The sequence below is a fragment of the Talpa occidentalis genome, unplaced genomic scaffold, assembly GCF_014898055.3.
Source record: "Talpa occidentalis isolate TD23 unplaced genomic scaffold, MPIMG_talOcc4v2.1 talOcc4.11, whole genome shotgun sequence".
NCBI classification, from domain to species: domain Eukaryota; kingdom Metazoa; phylum Chordata; class Mammalia; order Eulipotyphla; family Talpidae; genus Talpa; species Talpa occidentalis.
The window spans coordinates 18,330,198-18,345,906 of record NW_023601104.1 but is presented as its reverse complement, the minus strand read 5'-3'; the positions used below and the strand labels follow the sequence as shown (position 1 = coordinate 18,345,906).

Genomic DNA, 15,709 nt, shown 5'->3' with positions numbered 1-15,709 from the left:
TCCTTTTTCTGTTAAGTGTAGGAATTCTACTCCGGTTAGAACAAGTCTAGGTATTCAGTTATTATATCTTACACTGACTTCCAATTCTAAGAATTGTTAAGTTATATATGCAATTCTGAAGTCAAGTTGAAGGAATGGTGGAATTCAGTTCTGATATAACAATAGCAAACTAAATTTTAAGTGGATGTAGTACTATAAAACCTGTAGTTCTACTGTCTTATGTTAGATACATAACATTAAAGACAGAACACTTACAGGATTTTAAGTAGTTCTTTCATTAAGATTTTAATATAGGTGTAAATGAAAATTCTTATTTTAAAAAATTAAAGAAAAGTTTCCATTTATTCTTCAGAGTAAAGATTTAGTGCACAAATACAGCCCAAAGCCAACAGAAAATAGCTTTGCCCTGTCATTTCCCTAAGAAAGCACTGCTGTTACTCAGAATAGGCCAAAAGAAAAAAATGCAATCCTCTGAGTTCTAGGCTTCAAAAATGAACCAGGTATTATACTATGTACATCGATTTGATGTGCAAGTGTGCAATAAATATATACACATACATTCCTATCTGCTTTTCATCATTCTAGAGTATTCATAGTAGATCAAGCTGGGCTTTAGAAGTATGAAAAGGCCATACAGTGAAAAAGAAAATAAAGGATACAATGGGTTTTAGGCCCGAAGAATAATAATGCTTAGCTAGTTACTTTAACTTTGGAGCAGACTAAAAAAGTTGTTTTGAAATAAATGGTACCTGTAAGGAGTGCTTACTGCAATACTTGTTACATGTTATTAGTCAGTTTTTTGATAATAGCACTGACCTGAAATATATGGTGATAGTAAGACAGTTCCCACTGTCCTAGAATTCCCCTAATGGCCAGCTATAGCTATTCAATATCTTTGTAAGCATTTCAAGAGTTGTGTTGCTCAGCCTTTGAAAGTTAACTAGCTAATAACCTACTTCTCTTTATGTAGCTACATCAGTTGCTCGTGGTCCCAATGAAGTATAAAAGAGGATATAAGCCGCTGAAGATTTCACAGAAGAAATGGAGATATCAGAAACTTCATGATCATCAAATTTAAACCACCGCTGTCTTGCTGCATTTTTACAATAGGCAGTATAATGGCCTCCATCCAGTCCACCGTAGTGATTCTGTGCCAAACAAGACAGAAAATCAATTCAGTTGAATTATTTTAAATATGTTAATTCCAAAGCGCTGTTTTTTCTCATGAAGGAACAAGTATTTTCAGTTCAATGAGATACTTACTGAAACAGAAAACAAGTTATATTTCTTCAAATTGTTCTTTGGACCAATAACATACTGCGACAGGTCAAGATTTTCTAATGGGAAGTCCACAGATGTCTGTAATTTTTGCTTCCACCTGCCATCGTAGGAAAAACTGCAGAGCAAAATATTACAGCAATTACACTGACAGATCAGACATCAGAAAACCCAAATTCATTAAACAACCTAGATTTTTAGCTAGGACAGTACAACAATCCATTTCAAATATTAAGAATTTTAGTAATGGAGGACCTGTACACTTGGTTTCATTTTCCTTTTACAGATGTGGAAACAATAGCGACTTGCTCAAGGTCAAAGAACTTGAGTGGCAGGGTGATAACTGAGGCATCTGTACTCCACACAGACTAAAGATTCAGTGTGAAGACATGGGCTATATTTTATATCTACCTCACCATTACTTCTTCCATTACACAGCTAGACCTTTCTCACTGGCTGGAAAAAATTGGACAAAAATATGCCTGCTGTCAACAATGGCATCATTTAACTTATTATCTTTAAAATTACACTTTTAAAACACATTTCATATTCAGCACAAGATTTTTACCTTTTAATGATTGTTTTATATTTAAGTTTCACTGATTTTTTAAAAAAACAGAATTACAGGAAATAGTGTATTGTCATTTTGCTCTATTGCAAACACTAAGGTGAACTAATAGTTTCATTGTTTCTGCTTATTTTCCTAGAGCTACCCTAACTTTTCTTAACTATGCATCACTGGTAGGCAACAACATTCAAGAATTCAGAATTCCCTCACTGGTACTAAACAGGTAAAACAAGTTGTCCCCTTTACCGTTTCAGATGCACTAAAAGCACAGGTGGCAACTTCCAGATTTCTATCTTTTTCAGAGAATCCCGTCGAGCTCTGCAATGACTACAGTAAAACCTGTTATTATCTGTGAGTTTTTCTTCTTTGGAAAATAACCTAAGGCAATCCTGGAGAAAAACACAAATAGATTTATTCAACAATAAACTAGAATAAAACAGCTCCTGCTTGCACAAAGTGTATGATCTAGTGAAGAACACACACAGGAGACTGGTGAGTGTTGCATGCCCTAAGAGCAAGAGGAACTGACCCTTTACCTTTCTACCTGGTGCACAAAGCCTATAGTTACCACAAATCACCCAGATCACACTTCTATTGTGTGAAAAATGTTATTTCATATTTCCATGTAGAGGCAAATTCTTATAAAATGCAGACCTAAATTAAATTCATCATACAATTTTCCAAATTAAAACTTTTCAAAAAACAAATTTAAATATGAGTTCATTTTTAAATACATTTTTCTGACCTAATTAAAATAGAATTTGTGCTTTTAACCTGTAAAGTGTTTACATGGTTAAATACTAGAAATAAATTACTGAATAAAGTAGATGTCCATATGCATATAAACATTTTATTGAAAGTATCAGTTTTTCTATCTTGAACTTACCTGTAATGTACATTTACTTGTGGATGCTAGTGGTAGAGACAAATACATAAAGGCCTCAAATGTCCTAGACTTTTTGTGACAGGTGAGGCACTGTACTGTGGATTTAAATTGACCCTGAAAAAGTGCAACAATAATAGATTCATTGAGCTGCTTGTGTTTCTGCCAAGCATGTTCTGCAGCTTTAAAGTCATCAAGATGATCATTATTTTCTTCTTTATGTCTCTTCCGATTATCAGCCTGGAAATAAGAATTTTTAAATATGAAATTAGAAACACTTCTGGTTCTCCTAAGGAAAGTTTTGTTACCAAAAGTTTTAGACAACCTTCCCTGCTCTCCTAAAGGTACATTATCAAGAGTGGTGACTTGATGGAATTTTTTTTTTTAATAGAGGCATGTTTATTTGTTTTGTTTATACATGCACTGGGTACAGTCAGAAGCGCAGGAGGGTGAGAGAATTCACCAGAGGCAGAACAGGCAGAAGGACCGAAGTACACTGCTGAGGGGAGCAGCGGGCGGCAGGAGAGGTCTGCGCGCCATGTGGGACCCTCCTCCGGTGGCCGGGGAGTGAACCGGTGCCTCAGAGGCCACGGGCAGCTTCGCAACCCAGCGCTTAACCGCTGCGCCACCGGGGAGGCCCTTGATGGAATTTCTTAAGCTTTTAAAATAGACATTCCACATGTAGCTGGGAGGTGACACTACAACTAAAGATGAGCCCAGGACAAGTCAACAGCTTGATGCTAAAAAGCGACAGCATATACATGGGAGTGTGGTCATTTATGTAGAGACAAATGGATAGATTATTTTTCACAAGTCATTTGGTTATGTGAAAATTCTTAGAAAAAAGTATACAGTATAATATACATAATATAAAATAGCCTGAACATCTCTATTTTAACATTCACAAATTTCTCACAATAATACAACCTGTTAACATTTTAGGCAAGTATAAGTAAATGCACATTGTATATACTTTTCTAATACTAGATCAATGAGATTGTTTTGTAGTTCCATATTTTAGTACAGCCCCTATTTCAATAAACCAGCTAACTGAACCAAATGTACTTTATTTTAATGATTTATCATTTTATGTCCTTGTGTTTTCTTTTTACAATGTAGGATTTCTCCCCTCAGGTATGGTCACCATAGTTTTCCCACCACCAGCACTGTAATGTTAAATTTCTATAAAAATGATTGTTGCTGAGTAATCAAAAAAAGTCCTTGCACTGTAGAAAAATTAAATGTCTTACTTTATTGAGATCTTCATGGAGACCATCCATTAGGAACAGAAGCAGTTCTTGTGAATCTTGTTGGCTGTATCCTGCAAACTGGTCATTGATCTTCCCAATGGTGATTTTAAAGTCTTTCGGGCTGATGTACCTGTACTGTCCTGTCCACAGGGCTTTCATGATTATGCCAAATTCTTCTGCCACTTCGCCTTTATGCCCCAACAAATTTGACCTTTGCAAATAAAATTAAAGTTATATTCTAGGCACAGTGGGTTCTTGATGTCAATATTAAACTCTTCATACTATGATCCTACTCTAAAATACTTAGTTTTTTACTGTCTTCAACTCGCTCCTTTTTAGCTGCTAGGTCTGCACCATCTTTTACTCAACAGACTGCAATTTATGACAGTATGGTTTTGCCTTCTTTCACTACTCCTTTCCAGTATGTCCTTTCCTCTAAGTAATTTTCCCCTTTCCTAATTTGAATTTTCTGGGGCTGGGTGGTGAAGTATGGCTTTAATGTTAATATTGTAAAAAGTATGAAATTTCCTCACCTGTTAATATCATCCTGATAACAGTTTCGGTTGAAATAATCAGCCAAATGTGGAGCATTACATAGGCACTGCAATATTGAGTTCATGTAACAAGTATTTCCTAAATTACGTAGTCCAGTGAGAGCTGGTCCAGATCCTCCAAAAACTGGATTGAGGTTTCGAATCTGAGAAGCAGAAAGCCTTGTGATCTCAGCTTTAGGATAGCATGTTGGCCTGAGGATGAAAAGGTATATAAAGATGTCTTAAAATGCACAGTAAATGAAATTAAGATGCATCCTACAAATGAGAGAAGACTCTAGAATCTGTGCCACAGCCCACGGTGATCTTGTAAATAGTTAATGTTAACTCATTACTATAAGGTACTGGGCCTTATAGAATATTTAATATCTAGGTAATTGGTTACATTCTTTGACCCTCTATGAAGCAGATACCTTGAACCTTTTACATAGGTCCTTGGTTCTTTTTTTTTGTGGGACCCTCGCCGGCAGCCAAGGAACAAACCAGCGCTCAACTGCTGTGCCACCAGGGGAGGCCCAGGTCCTTGGTTCTTAAAACCTGAGAAAGGTTCTCTGGTCTTTCATGAAACCAAGACTCTCAAGCACCTTTTAGCAAACTTGAAAGCTCAGCACTTCACACAAATGTTTACACTTAACTAGAATACCAAATAGGTAATTTAAAAAGGCATATTATGGAGTAGGTAGCAACAGAGGCAGATGTTCTCAGGCTACTATTACCTCAAGTCCAGAACTCCCTGGTGGTTATTTAAATTAAAGGTTCCGCAGTTATATCAACCACAATTCAAAATAGTCACACTGTACAGCACAAATACAGAGGATTTCTATCATAGAAAGATGTACTAAACAGCATTAAACTACAGAATGCCTCTAAGACTTTTGTTAGTGTATTTGGTTTATATGTGGGAGTTCTAAAACTGCTATAGCATTAAGAAAAAACTTAACTGACAGATCTTATTGCCAAATTAAAAAAGAGTCCCCATCTGTGAAGATAGATAAGTTCTCAGGAGGAAAAAAATAACTACTTTTTTGCTATTTGTTACAAAAAAAGATGACCTACTTATATCTAATCTTCCCCCCCTTCTCTGAAACAAAGTATAGATTAGAAGTGCTAAGTAGACTTGAAAAGCAGACTTCTCAATTATAAGCATGAGAGTTTCAAAAAAGGGACAGGAATATGAGATAATGTTTTGGGAAACTTAAATGAACAAATGGTGGCTACTAGTGAACAGAATAACCAATTCTATAAATTATGGTGGTCAAAGGGACCCCAGATTTTAATCTATAGCATGCTGCCTTAAAATGTGTACACATGCTTTTATAGCTACATTAACACATACTTATAGTCCGTGCTCAGAAGAAAAACCAAGGACATTTAATCATTTTTTCCTCTGTGGTAAACAATGGAGGCAACAGCTATTCACTGAATTTTCTGATTCCCTGACATTAAAAAGCTGATATGTTTTGGGCCTCCCTGGTGGCGCAGCGGTTGAGCGCTGGGTTGCGAAGCTGCCGGTGACCTCTGCGGCGCCGGTTCGATTCCTGGCTGCTCCCTGGCCACCAGAGGAGGGTCCCGCATGGCGCGCAGACCTCTCCTGCCGCCCGCTGCTCCCCTCAGCAGTGTACTTCGGTCCTTCTGCCTGCTCTGCTCCCTGCTCTGGCTCTGGTGAATTCTCTCACCCTCCCGCGCTTCTGACTGTACCCAGTGCATGTACAAACAAAACAAACAAACAAATAAATAAATAAATAAATAAATAAAAAAAAAAAAAAAAAAAAAAAGCTGATATGTTTAATGTAGAACATATAGATAATTTAGATCTAGGAGTTAGGATAAACTTACTTGTTTTCCCGATTAACTGCTGGAGTTACTGCTGGCTTTCTCTTCTCTTCCTCTTGAATGGCCTGAGTTATATCTGGGGAGGAGTACGAGCGCTTCAGTTTGGAGGGTTCCCTATCCCGCTCAGCAGGAATCTGTGGCTTGGTTTTATGAGTGGGAGGGGTGGAAGGAGGTGCAGATGATGGAGCCATTTCCGGTGGATACATATGAACAGTGTTGGTGGGTGAATGATAATAACGAAAAGTTCCAGTGATTGGGTCAAGAAACTTGAAAGGAAAAAAAAAATAAAAGTCAAAAAACAGTGACCATTATAAAATAAAAATCACTCAAAAGCATTCCATTGCTAAACCTACTTTTGAATTAAAATAATTTTAATGAAATGATAATTCTATAAAATTTTCCAAAACTTTAGGTTTTAAAGTTATAAACTGAATGACAAATGCTCATATATTGTAGCCAGCATCCCAGGTTCATTGAGAAATCTAACTCTACTGTAATTAGGGAAGCAGCTATGTCCTCTACAATGAAGAAACAGCACTGACTATATTACACATGTAAAACAAACGTTTTTGGATTTTTTTTTTTTTTTTCCCAAAGAACACAGTAATCATGTTACTTTATTTCTGCGCAAATTTTGAGTTTTACCTTAGCCCAGCCTAAAGGCAGTCCTGGTACAATCCTCCCCATTTCTTCACTTCGTGCTCTTGTCAAAGGTTCTCGCTGAGCCTAGTTTAAGGGAAAACAAGATCTTTGAATTAAATTTTGCCACATACCAACCTGTACCAGAAAAACCTGCATGGTCCCCTTTTTAAAAAAAGTTGAGAGATAAAGAGCTCAATGTGTTTTTCTTAAAGTCCAAGTACTACCACAGCAAATGAAGGAGGAATATATATATATAAGCATATAATGGTTTTTCAATGTTTCTTTAAAAAATAGAAAGATAATTTTACTTTTCGTTATTAACCCAAAAGAAGGAACATATTTCCACACAAAGAATTCTATTTGATATTCTATTAAAAAAAAAAAAAAAAGAATTCTATTTGATATTCTTAACAGCACACAGCCCCAAAGTAGAAGCAATCCAAATGTCCACGAATTGATGAATGAAAAGACTAGCATATCCACACAATGGAATACTACCTAGCAATACAGAGAAATAAAACTGATCCAGGATACAAGGATGAATTTCAAATTATGAAAATTCTTCTATAGACACATATCCAAGAAATATTTAGGAGGCAGGTCTATGGAGACAATAGATTCATAGCTGTTAGGGGCTTGAGGGTGGGACAAACAAATGACTACAACTGGGCACAGGGACCTTTTTGGCTATGGAAATTTTCTAAAATTCGACCGAGTACAAAATTGTTTCACAACATTGAGCTAAAATCCCTGAACTGTACACAAAAGATGGGTGAATTTGATAGTGTACAAATTATACATCAATATAGCTCTTCAATGAAAACATAGGCAAAGATGTCTTATAAAAGGCCCAAGTATTTTAAAAATCATAATGAAATATATATAAAATTTGTCATCTTAACCATTTTTAAGTGCATAGGCTGGTGGCATTAGTATATTCACACTGGGTAACCATGCTACAGAATTCTCTTCATGTTGCAAAACTGGAACTGCGTACCCATCTCCAGTCTCCCTATGGCAACTGCCACTCATTAACCATCTCTATGAATTTGACTACTCTAGGTAACCTATTTGTATAGGTTTATACAAATTAAATCATACAATATTTGTGTGATTTTTCCATTTTGTAAAGGATTTACCTCTCATATGTGCTCAAGGTTCATCCATGTTGTAGCATGTATCTGAATTTCCTTCATTTTAAATCAACCTGTCATATTGCTTCTATCTTTTGGTTATTTTGAATAAATAATATTGCTATGAATATGGGTGTATACAGACATCTCCAAGACCTTGCTTTTAATTATTTGGGTATATATTTAAATGTAGAATTGCTGGATCACGTGGTAAAACCTAAATATTTTTGACTTTCATAAAATGAATAAAATATACTTATTTTAAATAGCATGACAGGGGCCTCTTTGGCGGCGCAGGATTGTTAAAGACAGCACTATCAAGCTATCCGCAGCCACTACAGCACGAGTTCAATCCCCGGCCGGCCAGGGAGTAACCCACATGGCACAGCAGACCTCTCTTACCTTGCCCCCCTTCCCCTCATCAGTGTATTTCAGTAGATGTGCCTGTTCTGCTCACCACTCTGTATCTGATGAATCCTCTCAGCCCATGCCTCTGGCCTACGCCCCAGTTCTTGTATGCATAAATAAATAAATCTATCTTTAAAAAAATAGTATGATAAATGGGCCTCCCCGGTGGCGCAGCGGTTGAGCGCTGGGTTGCGAAGCTGCCCGCGGCTTCTGCAGCGCCGGTTCGATCCCCGGCTGCTCCCCGGCCACCGGAGGAGGGTCCCACATGGCGCGCAGACCTCTCCTGCCGCCCGCTGCTCCCCTCAGCAGTGTACTTCGGTCCTTCTGCCTGCTCTGCTCCCCGCTCTGGCTCTGGTGAATTCTCTCACCCTCCCGTGCTTCTGACTGTACCCAGTGCATGTGTAAACAGAACAAACAAATAAATAAATAAATAAACATGCCTCTATTTAAAAAAAAAAAAAAATAGTATGATAAACATCCATTTCCTTTAGCATTTGAAGGAATCGATGATGTAAAAGTAAACGAAAACAGGTGTCAAAGACAGCAAAGATCCTTCAGGTAGATCCCAAGTTGGAGGAGATAATAAGGTAAAGATAACAACATGGTTATAACAATTAAACATATAAACCTTTTTCCAACCCAAAGAACTACTTACTTTATTTCTTTCAGCGTCCTCCACAGTCTCTCTAAAAGCTCCAGTCTTTAGATTCCCACTTTCTGGTTGTCCTTTAATCTTAACAGCCTGTAAAATCATACAAATTTTAGATGTGAAAGAAAACGTGAACTTTTCCCCAACATAAACTTAGTTAACACAATAAAATCCATCATGCTGAAAATGTAAAAAAAAAAAATAAAGTCCACTGAAAACTTATTCTCTTGTAAAATGTACTTTTAATTAAAGATGCATATGGAATTTCCTAACACTAAGGATAAAGAAGAAATTTTGATGACTCAGAATAGGGAAAAACATGCAAACTGCATTGGACTGCAAAGCATAGATTCCTAATACATGGCCAAGTATAAGATGTTAGTCACTAGTATATACTCACCATGGCCTCTTTTGAACACCTTCCTTTTACTCAAGGAAATGATAAAGGTTACCAGGAAAATGGCAACTCTCAAAAAAAAATTAATGTATTAAAGAAATGACAGTATTTTATACTAAGTAATATTTAAAAATACAGGGTCCATTTTATATTGTCCTAGAAACTAACAGGTTCCTTAAAAAATTCACTAATACTTACTTTTTAAAATAATTTATATTTTTAATTTTTATATTTATATTTTTAATTTTCATATTTTATTTAAAAAATACAGTGAAGTAAAAATTTAGGGAAAAAATGGGGTTTTTTGGCCTACTATTTATTTTTAATTGAGGTAACATTGGTTTTGCAACACTATATTATGAAATGGGGAATAGATTTGAACCTCTTAGATATGTTACCACACACATTTGCCTGCTTTTAAAAGAAGCATACAATGAATGTAAATATATATTTTTTCCCTCTGTGTTAAAACAGAGAAACATGAAAAATCATGGATGATAGTCTGGGAGCTATTTAGATTTGTAGGAATTTGACACCTCTACTAAATGACTACAGGAATAGGAATACTGTAAGTTCTTAAGACTGCCTGCTAATTGTAGCAAGATGAAAAGGAAGGGCTTTGGAATTTCATTGGCTATGTAATCTTAGGCAAATTATTTAAATTCTCTCAACTTCAATGACATTTTGAAATTCATGGAATGACATTTTGAAATTCATGGTAATTCATGGAATTACCATTGGGAGGAACAAGATAATGGGCGGAGGGGCGAAATAAAAGCTGTACGTTCTAATTTTCCTTTAAGTAGCTTCACTACATAGGATTAATTTCCCTAATTTAAGTGCCGAGTAGATTTTTGCATAGGAGTTATACTTTTGATAGCTGAGGTTACTAGGTAAGTGTTCCTGGGTTAAGTGCAGAACTAATATGAATTGTTAATTCTGGTTCTTCCTGAACAACTGAGAAGTACAGAAAGTGACATCCTGTAAATATTTCACCTTCCATCAGTCACTTTCACAACATAATCACTTTCACATTACCAAGTATTTACATTTAGATGTACATAAAAAGGACTATAACTATTCTTGATGTTACCAAGTAAACATACAAAATGGTTAGACGTGACCCTAACATCATTTCTTGAAAATACAGATTGAAAATTTATAAAAACTTATTTGACATTCTAAAGGAAAAGGCACTGTGGGAAATGAATAACAACATGCTATAGCATAGGCTAAAAAATATGTTCCCCAAATTGTGGTACTCAATTTTGGGGTATAGACAAGGGCAACATTAATGAGGTTATGGCAGATATTTATTATTTCATTAGGCAACAAAAAAAATGTCTGAGACATGACTAAAAAAACAAACAGCAAACATACACAAAGATAAATGTAAAATGTGTATGCCACTGATTTTGGAAAGAATCTAAGTAGATATAAAACCTATCATATAAATATTGGCACCTAATTCTTCCATACTGAGAGAGATGATATTTTTACTCTAGTTTTTGGATGATACATCATACATGAAGAATGTAACTAAAGAATTAAAACTATGTTGCATTTCATACACACAAAAAGAAATTCCAATCTCAAAGGAGAGTAGATGAGCAAATGTAGATGAATGAATACAAATCTGACAACCCATAGAAAACTACTTAAAATGTTTATGCTGTTTGTGAAATACCACTACCGTCATCTTTTTATGTACATTTTATCTCACAGAGCTGGCAATTTGTATTGTTTGTTTCTGTCTTTACCTTGCCTGAATTTGAATCTGTCACAGAGGCAGGGGACACATCTGTGGACTTTTTCTGCAACTCTGGAGTTGGACACATCCTCCCTCTGTCTTCCACAGACTTCTTGGCATCAATAGTTTCATGTTCACTAATACTTTGTCTTTTTACTCCTGTTATTTCTCTGCCCCTCTTTGCTGAGGTTTCTTTCTCTTCTTTCCTGGTCTGTTCACTTTCTCTCCTTTCCATTTCCTCTTTTGCTTTTCGTTGCCTCTCTGTGAATTCATTTTCTTCAGTTTCTTGTTTCTGTCTGGTTTTTTGTTCCTGTTCTTCCCTCCTCAGTTTCTCTTTTTGTTCTTCTTGCTGCCTTTCTCGCAGTTCTTTTTCTTGCTTGTTTTTCTCCATTAGAAGAGCAGTTTCTGCATGAATGAAAGCTTTTTCTTCATCTGTTAACATGGCAGTTGGAGGGGGGAATGCTGGCTTTGTTGAACGATCAGGAACAACTTTTCCATTCTGAGGAGACTGTTGTTCCTTATCTGTACTTTCAGATTTTATTCTATGATCTTCAGGCAATTTGACTGAAGGTTTTTTAGTACGATCAATCTGTAACAACCAAAACAGAGCAAAAAGTATTTTTACCTAAATCCAGTAATGTTACCACCTCAATTCTTGATGGTAAGTTGTGACAAAACATGAAAAAGTCATTGTTTGAGACAACATCTGCCAGAAAGTTCTTGTGTCAATTACCCAATGTCAAGACTTCTCATAAGGTCTTTGAAAAAGAAAGAGCCAAACACTACTAATACTTACGTCTCTAGATTCCACACTTTCAATTCACCCTGTTACATTCTGTCTTGAGAAGAGTTCAACCTAAAACACAAAACCTAGACCTGGACATACCCAGATAAGTTCCATTTCTATATATCCAATTGATTCAACTGGCTACTCACTATCTCCTTGTGAGTGTTTCATATACACTACAAACCCAGTGTTCAAAACTGAATTCATGATGCCCATTCCCGCCCCACCCCCCAAAACACTGTCTTTATCTCATGGATGGAACCATTATCCAGTTTCTCCAACCAGAATCCTGAGTTTCATAAGGCCTCTTTCCATTATCATCAACCAAGTCCATGCCAACATCCTCTTTCTATACCTTACAACTAGCTGCCAATTCGCTCCTTCTGCCTGCCTTCTAATCTATTTGTCCACACTGTAGCCAGTTATTGTTTTAAAACACAAATCTCACCATGTTCCTTACCTGCTAAAACCTATTTTAAGTAGCCACTCACTGTATTTAAATTACATCGAAATTCCTTACGCTGGCCATAAGGACCTTGTGTGTCACCACTTCCCACTTCTCCAGTGTTATTTCATACTAGTAATTCAGTAAACCAGTCATAATCAGACTTTATCTTTCATTGTCAAAAAAGATCACATTCCTTCCCAACTCAGGCTTTTATACTAGATAATACCCACCATCACATTAGGTTCTAGCTTAGCTATCTCTCCCTCAGAAAAAGACTTTCCTGTCCCCTAACACTAGCTAAGTTCTCAGATAATGCTTTCATAACCTATTCCTCCCTTCACAGTACTTATTGGGATTCTGATTAAATAACTATGATTATTTGTTTAAAATCTTTCTTCGCTCTTAGAAATAACAGAATAGTAGTCAAGTAATAAGCTATCTAAATTCCTGATTTAATGAATTAAATGTCTACAACCTCAATTTAACAGCACACTAACAAGTGCCCCAACATCATTTCTGGATACTACTTATCACTGAAACAAAATGGGAATTTACAAGACTATCTCCTAGTAACAATCTGCATAGTAATCATATAAACGAATCACAAAACATTAATGCGGGAACAAGTTAGTGAAAAAGGAACTATTACTCCTTTTACTCATCATTCTATTTTTTCTATTCACTTAAAAAAAAAAAGTGGGAAGAACCACTACAGGGATAATATTAACAATAAAGATGTTTAGAATATTGTCACTTGCATTTTAAGGAAGGATGTTAAATAGTCTTAAGATTTAGTCTGAATCTAATATTAACAATAAATGTGTTGCATCCACATTTTGGTAATTCTTTATTTATTTATTTATTTTTTAAAGTAGAGGCATGTTTTATTTATTTGTTTGTTTGTTTGTTTGTTTTGTTTAAACATGCACTGAGGACAGTCAGAAGCGCGGGAGGGTGAGAGAATTCACCAGAGCCAGAGCGGGGAGCAGAGCAGGCAGAAGGACCGAAGTACACTGCTGAGGGGAGCAGCGGGCGGCAGGAGAGGTCTGCGCGCCATGTGGGACCCTCCTCCGGTGGCAGGGGAGCAGCCAGGGATCGAACCTGCGCCACAGAGGCCGCGGGTGGCTCTGTAACCCGATGCTCAACCGCTGCGCCACCGGGGAGGCCCCACATTTTGGTAATTCAATCCATTTTCTCCTAATCTTAAAATCACAACTATAATCATATTATACCTGAGATAAAATGCTTAATGTATCCCTTATTTCCAGGATAAAATTCCCATTTGATCAAGTCTCTACTGATGGCTCTTCAACCTTAGCTACTATGACACTCTCCAAGAGAGAGCAGTGTCTGAGCACATTGACACTTGTCACAGGTCCCACAGCACATGCTGAGGACCTGTAGTCATACAATTTTCTAACTTCTCCCATTTTCATAACCTCAATGAAGACCTCCCTGACATCCCTCTTGACAGCATCTCTCTCCCTGCTCTATGCTCCAGAAACTATTACAGACATGACTATCTGTCTTATCCTCTGTCTAATTATGCATCAGTTTCTCCTAAAAATGAGACATAGTTTAATCATATTTGTACACCTCATGATGTCTTTCATATAGAAAATTTTCAAAGTATACTTGACAAATAACACATATCTTAGAAAGTTTTAAAGAAAGGATTAGGGTTCAAATATCAGTTAAGTTGAAAGTAAGCACAATAAAAATCTCTTTAAAATTCTTTCACTTGCATTTTAAGGAAGGTTGTTAAATAGTTTAAGATTTAGTCTGAAATATTAAAAGTAGACAATTAAAAGATGAACAAACTGCCTCATTTTTTAACAAATGACTTAATTTTCTATTCATATCCTGCCCCATAAATCAAATGCCATCCACTTTACATGTAAGTAGAATTTAACTGTATCTGAGGAAATTAAAAATGCTAAAAAATTGGAAAATGCACACAAGAACAGGTAACTTTCCTTTAAATAAAATTTTACGAAGAAGACAAAGCTGCAAATGTTTATTGTGATATCTTAGTTATTAAAATTTTGAAAGAGGGGCCTCCCTGGTGGTGCAAGGGGTTAAGTTGCAGCACTGTAAAGCTCTCAACAGCTATTGCAGCACAGATCCCCGCCTGGCCAGGGAGCTACCCACACGGTGCAGCAGACCTCTTCTGACTCACCCGCTGCTCCCCTCAGCAATGTATTTCAGCCAATCCACCTGTTCTGTTCCCCACTCTGTCTCTGGTGAATCCTCTCACCCCCCGCACCTCTGGCCTGTACCTCAGTTCTCGTATGCATAAATAAATCTTTGAAAAAAAATAAAATTTTGAAATAATTACATATATATGCTATGCCTGTTATTGATCTGTCAAGTTTAAGGAAATGGAACTAAAGTTTCAAAACCAAAATATTGACATCACACGCATATATGCTTATCTATCATCTAAAACCTCACTATTTGGGAATTCTATAGGTTAAATTACCAAACAAACCACAAAAGTTTTGTTCAGTTTCACGGTGGAAATACAATCTGTTATTGTTATGTCCGCATGCGGTAAATGAACAGCTAGCTGGGTTTGAAATTCTTTGCATAATCGAATATTGCTGTGGTTATAGGACTAAATTATTAAAACAGAAGAGACAAAGTTAATAGAAAATCAAGACCATACCTGAGGGATATTCTTTAAAATAGGCACTGGATGAATTATGGATGGAATATCAGATTTAAAAGCTGCAATTGGTTCAACTGGAGCTGGTATATTCAGTGGTCCCATTCTCTCATCTTGATCATTTATCAATTCTGCATTTCCATCTACTTCTATAGAAGGAGGTGGCATCTGGGCAGTAGGTTTAGAAGTAACTGATTCTTCCAGTGAGGGATAAGTAAAATCCACTAAAATCCCCAAAATAATGATAATTATTTAAAAACCCTCAATAGTACTTACATATCTCATGCCTGTCATATATAATGTAAACTATATGAAGTGTGACCATAATAGTTTTAAAGAACTAAACATTAAATTCCAAGTGGTATGCATCTTGTACTTGTTATGCCTGAAAACAAACTCCAATCTAACAGGACAAATGCACACACAACCATAAACATTACTCTGAGAACATAAATAATTTTATA

General features: G+C 36.3%; 2 protein-coding genes across 5 annotated transcripts in view; one reads left to right on the top strand and one right to left on the bottom strand.

Annotated features, from left to right (window-relative positions):
• Positions 1-15,709, top strand: part of USP50 (ubiquitin specific peptidase 50) — a 63,779-nt gene that overhangs the window by 38,959 nt on the left and 9,111 nt on the right. The window contains exons 8-9 of the transcript XR_008554203.1: positions 971-2,069; positions 2,149-2,338. The gene's annotated coding sequence lies outside the window, so the exon portion shown is untranslated. The remainder of the gene's footprint in view (positions 1-970; positions 2,070-2,148; positions 2,339-15,709) is intronic.
• USP8 (ubiquitin specific peptidase 8) overlaps positions 275-15,709 on the bottom strand; it is a 90,529-nt gene continuing 75,094 nt past the window's right edge. For all 4 annotated transcript variants that reach the window (XM_037502463.2, XM_037502464.2, XM_054701437.1 and 1 more), the window contains 11 exons: positions 15,246-15,469; positions 11,353-11,931; positions 9,202-9,288; positions 7,009-7,089; positions 6,367-6,629; positions 4,513-4,725; positions 3,980-4,190; positions 2,733-2,969; positions 2,093-2,235; positions 1,264-1,396; positions 275-1,148 (listed from right to left, as the gene is read on the bottom strand). In XM_037502463.2, coding sequence (XP_037358360.1) covers positions 963-1,148; positions 1,264-1,396; positions 2,093-2,235; positions 2,733-2,969; positions 3,980-4,190; positions 4,513-4,725; positions 6,367-6,629; positions 7,009-7,089; positions 9,202-9,288; positions 11,353-11,931; positions 15,246-15,469 — 2,357 coding nt within the window. In that variant the 3' untranslated portion in view covers positions 275-962. The remainder of the gene's footprint in view (positions 1,149-1,263; positions 1,397-2,092; positions 2,236-2,732; positions 2,970-3,979; positions 4,191-4,512; positions 4,726-6,366; positions 6,630-7,008; positions 7,090-9,201; positions 9,289-11,352; positions 11,932-15,245; positions 15,470-15,709) is intronic.